At 42.9% G+C, this 12,082-nt stretch overlaps 1 protein-coding gene across 1 annotated transcript in view; it reads right to left on the bottom strand.

The window, feature by feature from the left end:
- Positions 1–12,082, bottom strand: part of LEF1 (lymphoid enhancer binding factor 1) — a 67,608-nt gene that overhangs the window by 3,451 nt on the left and 52,075 nt on the right. Inside the window, 1 exon segment of the mRNA XM_082315049.1 lies at positions 9,494–9,542. Coding sequence (XP_082171175.1) covers positions 9,494–9,542 — 49 coding nt within the window.

Raw genomic sequence — 12,082 nt, 5'->3', positions numbered from 1 at the left:
GGCACTGTCTGTGCCATTTGCAGTGTACATCTGACTTCAGGAGGAAAGGGCGGGGGGGAATCCACTTTGAGAAAGAAACAGAAATAATATTCAACAATAATTCAGTGGAAAAAGAAAAGACTTACTACTAAAGTGATAAAACTGTATTTCAGGAATCACTACAGTAAAACTAAAGCCTCCTAACGAGCCTGGGCTTGATGGCTGAGGGCAGGAGCATCAGAGGGGGATCAGAAGTCCTCCCCGTGCTTGGGAATGAGATGGATTGAAGGGTGGGTCCGCAAGGGCCTTGTGCTCCTCCTCTAGTCTTTAACTCCTCTCCGTTTTTCTAGAACAAGGGAGAGGATTATGTAGCTTCATCCAGGTCATGCTAATCAGAAGAGGTTATGGAAGAAAGTCAAAAGTGTCTGGGTTGGTACAGGAGCAAGTACAGAGTAAAAGAGATAGCTAACCCTTCACAGAAAGCAAGGGAAAGTAAAAATTTTAAACCAGGTGCTTTTTTTCTACACCTTTCTCCACCATAGGTTGTTTTCATACAGTTGTAAGAAGTTGTATAAGTTGTTATACATACTGTACAGTTGTAAGAAGTTGTATAAGTTGTTATACATACTGTATAACAGCAGTTATATGTATTTGGAGGAAAAAAAAAAAAAAAAAGTCAGTCTCCAAACCTGGCTTTTAACCCAGTACTTCAAACAACGTGGCAAACTCAGGGACCCGGCAGCTGAAACTGTCATTTTCTTTTGAAGTCGAAAACGAACATGTTCGACTTACTGCCAGGGTTTATGCAATACTCCAGAAGCTTGGGTATGCAAAACCAGGTCATTATTTATCAGAAAGGTTCCCGCTGTTTCTGAAGCCCCTTTGTATTTTCTTTAGCAGCAGAGCTGGAGGGAGTTTCAGGCGCAAGCAGATAGATGCCAGCGCTGCAGTCTGCTCCTCTTCCTGCCCAGCTGTGCCATGGTTTGTGGGGTAGCCTAAACCAGATCCTTGAAATGTTCTGGGCAAACAAAAACAAACACTCCACAACCTTTGTTGTTTCTAAACAAAAAAAACCCCACCTCCCAACAAAACCCATCATTTTAGTAATCCGATTTGCTGCAGGGTCCCACAAGCTGTTACAGTGCATGGATGGAGAGACCTACGGGAGACAGGAAAAAGCCCTCTCCGCAAGAGCTGGATACCAGCAGGCAGCAGAGGAAACCTTTTAAGCTGCCGTTGTTGCCAAAGAAATTACATAAAATTGTACCCTAAAACTGTAACAGATACTGCCATGGTGAAGTTATGTCAGTAGTAAGTTTTTCTGGGGGTTTTTTCCCCCCCTTGCTACCCTTAGCCTCAGCCCATTGCTGGTAACTGTGAATGGAGACCAGTAACAAATTATCCACTAGTGTTTTAGATGCCCTGAAGTAACTACCCCTGAAGATACCTCTCCATTGACTACAGGTGGAGTCTGGAGTCCTAACATCTCTCCTCTGAGTTTGGCCTAAGCTAGATGCGTTAAGTGAACAGCAGGAACACCCTCCGCTCCCCGAGTCAGAGAGCTCTTCTAGAGCAGGTTAGTGGCAGCAGGGGAAACGCCCAGGTATTTTAGGGATCCCGCTTTGCGCAGCCGAAGTCAGCGATGCCAAAGCAGGTGTGGCTCTTATCAAAAGCCCCCAGCGTAGGCAGCATGAAACTAGAAGCTCTGTCACTGAGCTACAATCTTTAAAATGATCGTACTGGAAGACCCAGGACGTGTTTTTCCTGTTGGGGGTGGGAGGGCAGAGAGGTTCCACGTTTATAATAAAAAACAGATTACCTCTAGACAGCCGCCTCTAGCAGCTTCTTAAAGAGGAATAATATACTAAAAGCGATCTGCAAGGGAGGAAGAAATAGGCTTGTCCCCCTTTTGTATCTTTATGGCATATAATAAATATTCAGAAGACTATTTTTTAAATTATATATTTTACAGACTGAGAGCTGTGAAGAAATGCATCAGTTCTAGGGGCACTGAAATTGCTACTTCAGTTTTCACCTGCTGTAACTGAAAAGACATGAGGTACTGGTGAAGTAGTAAGTGAAAATTCTTTCAAAAGAAAGAAATAACACAGGTAGTTTCCTTTGTAGATCACCTTTTCTGCCACAATTAAACATAGGTTAGAATTTACACGGCACTTTAAAAGACAATCTCAACATTTAAATCTTCTAATACATGGAATAATTTAAACAGTTGCTTTCATGCAACCAAAGGTAAGTCAGATGTAACCTGAGTATCTTCCTGAGCTTCATCAGCTCTTCTACACACAGGCAGCCACAGAGCAACACTACCAGTGTAAGACAGCAGTACACAGAAACCACTACAGAATTCAAGCACATCAGCTTCACTTTGATGCAATTAAGTCATCTCAGCAGAAAATCTCAACTGGTCCAAAATACACAAGCCTCCTGTTATGCACCTCAAAAGACACACATATGGGAGAAACCCAACTATTCATCAAAACGTAGTCTCACTTAGTGTCAAGGCAAATGCACACACCATAAAACTAATTATATGTAGTTATTTTGACAGTAACATTTTACCTCGTGCATTTTCAGGTATCCACGAGATGACAGATAGGGGACTCAAAACTCCCAAGTTTAATTCTGATGCAACTTAATGAGGAAACATAGCTTATTTTTGCAAGGAGGAAGCAACTTCAGAAATTACGTCTCTCTGCTCAGTTAAGCCTCCTTAGTTCTCTTAGCCCCAGATCCCGCTCTACTGATGCCTGTGGCAAGAACACTGATTCAGAGAGATGGTCGCTGGTACCGTTTCCCTCCGTTGCATCTAACCCTGCTCACACACTACACCCTGGTGCCAACGACACCTTCACTGCACAAATGCTTCCAACGTTTGCTCTTACCGCTGGAACCAGCGGCAGAAAGCTGGTGTCCTGGAAGGTCAGACTGAAACCCATACTGCCTAACTGGCTGCCAGTCTCATGTTTTAACTGGCTAGACAGCGATGCTTCAGCTGGCCCTGCTGTGAGCTCCCTTCCTTGTACAGCTTTCCAATCCGCACGCTTTCAAAATTGTTTATATGGTACAGTCTTAACAACCAGGTAAAGGACCAGAGATTTAAAAGATGACTTGCATAAAAAGTCTTAAAGTAGAGAATTAAGGAACTGACTGGTATGAGCAGGTTGGCTCCATTAGCAGTGACTTTTGCAACATCAAATTTAGGCTTTTTGGTTTTGTTGTTTTGGTTGTTTTTTGTCTTCGGGATGGCTGGTTTTGCATTCATGTACATCAGAAGACCTCTTCAATCCAATCATAATCTCTAAAAGTCAGAGGCCGCCAGAAACAAAACTGAGTGCTAGAGTTTGCTAAGCTTTGACAGAACTGCATTTGAATACAATTCTGTTGAAATCTGAGGAAAAATTTCACCCAAGCTTAGTCTCCAGAAACAAGTGGGAAGACTTTGACAATGTCCTAACAACTTGCTTTCTAGCTGTTCAGGAATACAGTATCAATTTCTTCATGTAAATACGGTGAAAAAGTAAACATGCAATACAGACCTGAGATGAACACTAAAACGCTGAGGTTTTCTTCCAATTGGGAATGAAACCACATTTCAAAGTCTTACATTGTCATTGTGAAACAGTTTGTTTCTACAGAGTTTTTCTCATGACCTTAGAATTCTCAATCTGGTGGCAAGTTTACTAAATGCACTAAAATACGCCGTTTTCATCCAGAGAAGAATGGTACACCAGCTGTCAACTCCCTGTCCCCACCCTATCCCACAGGAAGGGTTAGAACAATAGTGGTCCCACTGTTCCTTCGTTCTAGCCCAAGCCGCCTACGGCGAACACCTCAGAAGTAAAACGATACGGGGTTTTTTTAATCACTCGTAAATGTGGCTGATTTGAAACTTCATCAGGCACCTCGAACTTCACAGCAGCACCTGCAACTCCAGCATCTCTGACAAAATAAACAGGTTCTAGACATTCACCTGCTGAATTAACGACTTTTGCCCTTTGTCAGTGTCAGTTTAAAACATGAAAAGCTGAAGGTCAGCTTCATAGCTGACCGTGCTACACCCTTTGATTGCAAAAACTGTTTTGTAAATACGTAAAAAAATTTTCTTGTTTCTCTAATCCCATATTGATGCTGATGATTGTCTAGTTCAAAGTGTTCTGCTGGTTTTTCATTTAGAAAACCTATGCTGGGCCCCTACCCTGCCTTACCCTTGTCCCTCCCATAGCCTCTGGTTGCACCCAAACCAGCTTTTATACCCTTCCCTCCTGCACTGCACAAGGCTCCTCCACCAGGCTGTGAAGGGCAACGGGGAACTGGCTCTGCCCTGCCGCCTCTCTCCCAGCAGGTGTCAGTGCCCTGCTGTACCTGCCACCTGCACAGCAGGCAGCTTTTCTTCAGGTCTGCTCTTCTGACGTTTTTCTTGATGTCAGAGAGCCTGAAAGAGAGGAGATTTTCTATCTTTCAGCCCAGCAAGATCAATGTCAGGTCAGAATTAAGTTGCAGGAGGGGATCTGTCCGAGGGCTATACTCCTTGTCTTTGGAAATTTCTACGCCTACCTGAAAAAGGCTGAAGTTAACCAAAGTATTCAATAATATAAGTGTTTCAATCCAGCAAATTCTCTTCTGTTCATTCTGTCCTTCTTGCCTATGCTGAAGGCCACCGTTCATAGGCAAAACAGGGAACAGGGAAACATGGGTCACACAGGAAACATAATTTTTAAAGCAAACCAGGACATGTCTCTGCACCGCCATCACCACACAAATTCTCACGCACACGAACTTCTGCGCACATCCTCCAGGCTCTGTTTAAAGCTTCTGAGCAGTCAAGGGGTATGGAAAGGGGTGGAGCGTTTGTTTCATTTTCAACTACTCCAGCTGCAATTTCAAGAGCGCTGGACAAGCCAGGTTAGCAAACATGCGCCTCAGAGAGCAAGGGACCACATCCTCTTTGCATCGCCTTTCTAGCATGCTATCCAGAAACCCAGGGTCAACCATGACCACAGTCATCAGACGGTTCTTTTCCACAGTATTCTGGCTGTAGATTGGTCCCCTTTATAGTCTGCTTTCACAGCCTCACTCCATTTTATTTCTAAGGAATAAGGAAAAGATAATCCAGTCATAAACTGTTTGTTACAACACTATCCAAAAATCACTGCTGCACCGAAATTTGGCTCTAATTTCCATGTAGGAAGTTTGAAACGTTATAGATAATTCATTGTTTAAAGTTACACAGCCTTAATCTGATCCTTTTAAGTGCTTCCGATTGTAAATCAGTATTAGTCAAGTTTTCTCATTTTTGAAAGCTTTGCTAATCTAAATGCTAATTGTCATGGAATTTTGCAAGCCACAAATACACTTCTCACAGGTTTTCAAATGTTTATTAAGCTTCTCTATCACTCTTCTTAGCCCTTGAAGATATGCCAAAACACAATGTTAAATGATGTAGCTTGTGAGGACTTCCCAATTGCATCCTGCCATATGTCAAATGATGTGCCTTTTACAATTACCGTACATAGCAAGTCATAAGAAGTTAACTATTTCCATGTTGCGGAACGATCAGGAGGAATTTTTGTTAGTACCCTTCTATTCCCTTGCTGATTTAAAAATACTCATGAGATGCTACAAATCAGCTTCTTTTCCTTCCAAAAGTCAAATTGGATAGGAAATCAGGAACCTCCGCTTCTGACACAGAATTGCTCCCATTTACAAGTCTTCTAGAAGGTTGTGCTTAAAGTAACAAGAAAACACCCACCTTTCTGAAACGTGCTCAACAGATGCTCTCTACATTGTCCTTAATCTCAGCTTTCCTCATTTCCCCTTCCCTTCTGGCCTCTCCCAAACTCATTTTTAGCACCATTAGGTCTGATGCCACTCTTGGTTGATTTCAAAAGGAGTGAATAAACACAAGTTATTTCTTCAACAAATAACAGTTATTTCAAACATTTTGTTGGGCCATGTCAACTGAAAACAAAATCCTGCTTGGGGACAGTTCCACAACTCTTAAAGAATGGCGACATGCTTTGGAGTACCCCAGGATAATTTAGCAATGACTGGAGCGCCAGGTCACAGTATTCCTAAAGCACTCTAATATTAAAGTGTTTTACAAATTGGCTGTTCAGCAGGCTGGAGGAGACCGCAGAACTCAGCTAAATCCTAAGCAGTGAGGTCTGCTGCTGTGTACAACCCCGGGAAGAGGAGCAACTTAACACTACCACCTTGACCTCACTGCTCAAGTGATGTCCAAGCCAAAAAGCAGGCTGGAGGTCCACCTTAAAAATCAGTTATGTGCTGAAGTGTTCATGAATTAAAAAAAAACCACACCCAAAACTTTCACAGTATCTTAAATCATTTCTGTTTGCATGTCTCTTCCGTTACTTTCCTCTGAACATCCCACCACACAACCCTCCCACCATTTCATCCTTCTCACTTACATCACCGTAATTACAGCCCTGGCTGATCTCCTTTGTGCTGATCTCGAGATTCTTTCTTTGGTCTTGCCACCTACTCATTTCTGATTCTTCTCAGATAACAGAACGCTTGTCTTCTTCCCAGACCTCCCACCCTCCTTCCCCCTCTTCCTTGCACCATCCGTACGAGTAGGAAAGCTAGTGTTTTCCTGTCTTCAAGAGCTCTTTGCAGCACTCACTGAAAGGCATTCCCAAACTTATCATCTCCATCCAGTAAAGATGACAACAGCTCTCCTGTGGGCCTGGTAAGATATTATGCTTGTGGGCAAAACATTCTTTGGATTAGGCTTGCAAAGGGCAAGAGTCTTAACCTTCAGAAGTTTACTTTGAAGTCTGGCTGATTCAGGTTCCCTAAATCATTCTGCACATTTACTTCCAGCTAGAGCACATCTGTACGTCTCCAGTGGAGAGCATTCACCTGGCACGCAACATTTAGTGAGGCGGCCTACATGTGCATATATGGAGTCAACAGCACACTCCCCCTTCAGTGGAAGAAGACACCTACTGTTCTCATACTCCGTGTTATAAATTGCACGAGGACAGAGGCAGGTATTACCAACAGTTCCCACACCGTTACAGAGCTTAAGGGGAAGGAAGGAAGGGGTGTAGAGGTAAAAGGGAAAGAGAGAAAACCCACACTCAGAACGCTCATCCTCTTCTATTTCAACTCATCCTCTACTATGGAAAATGCAAACGGAGAAACTCCAACAAAAGTAGTTCGGTGTAGGCAAGGCAGTCATCCTTAGATTGTAAGGCATTAAAGAAACCAAATAGCCCCCCATTTTTTAACTGTCACTTGAACCTTCGTTGTATTCCAATCCTTATCGGGTGCTCTGTGTCAGTTCAGATAAAGTTATGTGTGTTTTGCTTACTGGTACTGTGTTAACATCAAAGGGAAAAATACTCACAACAATCATGGACCTGGGCAACTAAGCTGAAATATCAATTATAAAATTCAAGGTTAAAGCACTTGCTTTTTTTTTTTTTTTTTTAAATAGGTATAATATTTATGGCAGTCATTGTAACTAACGATACTTTACAGCTACATTTGCTGTGTAGGCTACAGAACCCAAATGCTGCAATCCACATCTAAAATCAGCATGACTCAGGCATATTGCAAAGGGCAAGACTGTCTGCTTGCCTGAAAAACTTTTGCTTAGCAGGAAGAAAAAAAGAGTAAGCATTTTGCCTTTTCGCTTTACTTCAGCTTTAAAAACAAAAAACCCAAAGTCTTAAACACAACCAAGTTTAAACTAACCAGCATAATGGCATAACTACAGAAGAGGCTTGAATCATGTGGAAAGACTGACAACTGACACACTGCACAGAGCAAACTTAACGTGGCTTTCACCGGCTGGAAGCCCAAGCAGAGCAGAGGGCCAACAGGAGGCCGCTTTGCTGACCGCTCCGAGTGCCAAGGGGATCAGGTGGCCAAACAAGGCAGAGGGAGAGGGGATAAAGAGCCCATTTCTGTTATAACACACAGGTGAGCTTGGAAAGTATTAATATATTTTTTTTTTCACGGTTCCTGGAATTCTCAGGGATCTCCCGAGAGCAGTCTGGGTTAATTAGACCGTGTCGAAGCAACTATTATGTCAAATGAATGCCATTCCTACTAGAAAACGTATCACACTGAGAGGAAGGGAAGGACCTGCCTTCCAACACAAACACTGAGAAACGAGGATCTCACTGTGGCACTGTGTGCACTCACAAGCAGACTAGATGGTGTTATTGGATATGTGTAATCACTAGTCATTCCACCTTCAGTGCAGATGATATGATATGAGGAGAGAAAACACAGGCTGGAAATATGACAACAACAAAAAAACCAACCCACACCACACATGAAATACCACTCTACGGTTGAGGGAGGAATTCTTCATATAACTGAAATATTCCCATTTTCTTAGCAGATGTTTTGTTAGTATACAGGTGAATAAATTTTTAAAAAGTGTACCCAGCCAGCCAGCATCTTGTAGATGTCAGCACATAAAATGTACTCTGAAGCCAGCGTCTAACCTGCTTTTATGAACTGTGACAGTCTGCTGGCTGGGAGGGTTTGCACTGCTTAATAAACCCATCCCTGTGCTTCACAGGCAGACTTGCAGCGCGTCAGTGAGGTATGGTCAATTTGAAAATATTAAGGTTAAGAAGTGAAATGGTGAACACCTAGTAGATAGCCGGTATAAAAACCATCAGTAGTCAAAGTAACGTTAGCTTTGGGATATGATACTTCTGCAATTTTTCCTAAATTCATATTATTGCATAAAATTTATAAGAAAGCTTATTTTACAATTCAGTTTTATCATCAGGAAAGCTTTAGAGATGTTCTTACCATGCTTCAGATGTAGGCAGCTGTCATTCTGGGGCCTGTACCTGTAGAAGATTGTTTTCCTTTAACAAATTTCTGTTACAGAGTTTTTGCACATTCCAAATAAGTTTGTTTGCTACAGTATGACGTGGATTTTTTTGTCGTGTTTTTGGTTTTGTTGTTTGGTTTTTTTATGGTTCTTATACCAGCCATTTTTGTTGGGGAAAACAGGGTGTTTCTTTGTATATATTTTACAGGCAAAGAGGAGACCTCACTGATGCTTTTAGCCAACCTACTAGGCAGCTGTTAGTGTACACAGAAATGTAAAATACAGCAATAAAAACACAGTAGCTACAAAAAGGTCAGTGTAAAGTTTCCAGTGTCCAATAATCCCACACAGCATTTGAGACATAGTTAAGTTTAAGGATGATACAACATTGATTGAGGAGAAAAGCAAAGGTGAAGCAGGACAGTGATTGCAGCAATGCGCAAGTTCAGCCAAAGATGTTGATGCCGTCAGGACTGCTGCACGGAAAGGCGTAAGGGAAAGGAGACGTATTGTGTGCATTTTCACAAGCTTGCATTCAAAGTGACATATCTCAAAACATCCATTAGAAGAAAAGTGTTAGAGAAAAGGATGTAAAAATTAAATAGCGCAAGCCCTGGTTTCTAAAATATACCTGAGGTGAACGCTAAGTAAGAGTTGATCATGGCCTACCTGATGCTGATTCCTGCAATTTTTCTCTCTTCCTCTTCTTTTTCTTCCCCTGAAAAACAGGAAATTTTGCCATACCATTACATGCACAGAACTTTTTTTTGTCACTCCCCCACCTCACAGCGTAGAAAGAAAAGCCACGTGGACGCTGAGGAAGGAAAACAAACAATTGGTTTTGGGGTAGCTAAAACCTTTTCTGACCCACTTCCAACTGTTTCAATGGTAACAAGGTTTGCTCTCAGCATCTACGGAGAAATAACCACATGAGCAATACACATTTTTATATCCACACGGAATTACAATTTCTGGCAGTTTTTCAACTAATGCTGGCAGCTGCAAGCATCTAAAAGACTTCTCACGCTTAATAAACTGATGACACATATGTTGATATAATAATTTATGGCTCTTACAAGAACTCTTCACTCATTCAGATACTTACACTGTCATACATGGCAACAGCAGACAGGGTGTTGAAAGTACCTAGGACGACCATGACTTGTCCCCAGGGTGCAAACCAGCCAACTAAAACTGTTCTGATAACACTCGTACCTTAACAAAAGCCAAGTCTCGTATGGCTGTGCCTGGGAAACGTGCTATGCAATAAGCAAACAGCAGGCTGCTGTACAGCGGAGCACCCTTAATGTGACCGAGGTGCAGGACAGAAATGGAAGTCTGGCAGCTGTCTTTCTTGGACACCACACTGGCACCAGCGTGCCGGCGCAGGCTCATCGCGCCAACCCACACACTCAGCTTTCCCCCGCGCCCCCATCTATGGAAAAGGCTGGAGCTCCCGGTTCGCAGAGTCTTTCAGGAAACAAAAGGTCAGTTTGGACCCACAATTTTAAACCTCAGTCATCTTGCATCACCCTAATTACCACTTTGATATTCCTCCATATGACTTCTCTTTATTGTCCTGTATTGTCAAAGCTTTTTTTTGTTGTTTTTTTTTTTAAAAAAAAAAAGAAGTCATATCCATTTATGTTTTAAAGAAGCCTTCAAGCTGCCGGGACAGGCTCTAACAGATGACCTCTGGCAAACCTTGGTGCAGTTGCTGTAAGCGGGACTGCAGCCCACTGTCCATCCCTCTGCCCCCCAGCCAGAGGTTACCCCACTCAGCACGGCTGGCAGCCATCAACGCATGTCCCAGCGCAGACCATGCCATGCACAGTGGCCACAAACTGGAAGGGCTGAGGTGGAGGGACACATCTTTCCATTCGCTAGCTCTGCAAGGCGACGGGATGGCCAGCAGGTAATGTGAGACACCGCCTCAAACCACGGCAGTGCTCACTGATGGACAGCAAGCGAAGGCCCCAAACACAGGCTACGGTGAAGCTACGGCAGATGAATTTAAGTAGTCTCCAGTCTGCTCTGACAGCGTGGGCCTGCCTGACTCTTAAGCTCCTGTCCTTATTTATCCTGAGGCTGGCAACAGGGCTGAGCAATGCCTTGTGAGTGAGCTCCCAAATACGGGACCAAGACTAGACGTTGGAAAGCAGATTTCAAGGGCTCTGGGAAATTCACGGTGATATGCTTCACCACTTAGGCACCAAGGCAATACTTCTGCATTAGTACAGATGTTAACGTGGAAAAATCATGCAAGGAAAATTACGTTTTATTCTCTATGGCAGACTGGCTTCAAGGGATAAAACATACTGAAGGCTGATCTGCCATCCATCTATGAGATACCAGAAGTGGAAGAACAGAAGGAAAAGGTTGGGCTGAAAACTAGTTGTCAGCATTCCCAAATGAGGTACTTTCTGACAACTCCAGCACACACAGACACTACCACATTATGAAAACACTGTGCTCCTCATGACCATCACACAACTTTGCAGGACTACTTTGGGTGTCAGTAATAAAAACATAATAAAAAGCACACAGATATTGTCAACAGTTGAATAGCAATGATTAACATTTTCTTGAAATTTCTGAAATCCTGAATAAACAGGCAAACAAAAATAGAAGAATTAAAACCAAGCAGTACATATTTTTAATTGTACTGTATTGTGAAATTCAGCCACGTGAAACAGAAGAGTCACCCCTCAGTCACTTCCAGCTTTCGAAATAGTGCAGTAATATCTATGCTAAATGAATACAATTTCATTTTTTTGACTGCTCAAGTTCGAAAAAATGAAGAGGGGAAAAAAAAAAAAAAGAGAGACATATACCTGAAAAGGTTTCAGTGATAAACTGATCTACTATGACCACCTTCTCACCACCCCTGCACCAAGCGTGTGCATTCCTGGAGAGGCAGAGAGGAGGACTGCAAGAGGAAGCTAGCAGAGTTCTCCACTGTAACACACAGGACTGGGGTATGCCAGAGCTATACTTCCACACAGGATGTAGGTTGGAAGCACATCAAAGGGAGAATTCATACGTGCCATCTTACACACTCCAAATGTCTATCAAGGCATTTAAGAAACCGCAGGTCCGCGGCTTGTGCTGTGTGGCAGTAGGCTGTGGCAAAACACATCAGGTTCTCGAAGTCACCATGACCGAGCATCACAGGACAATCTTGAAGGCTGATGTCCAGTAAGCGTGAGCCAACAAGGCTCCAAAGTGGATATGCTTCCCTGAAGTAAGTCAAGTGAT

The sequence above is a fragment of the Platalea leucorodia genome, assembly GCF_965183815.1.
Source record: "Platalea leucorodia genome assembly, chromosome: 6".
In the NCBI taxonomy this organism is placed as follows: Eukaryota; Metazoa; Chordata; class Aves; order Pelecaniformes; family Threskiornithidae; genus Platalea; species Platalea leucorodia.
This window is presented reverse-complemented; position numbering and strand designations above follow the sequence as displayed.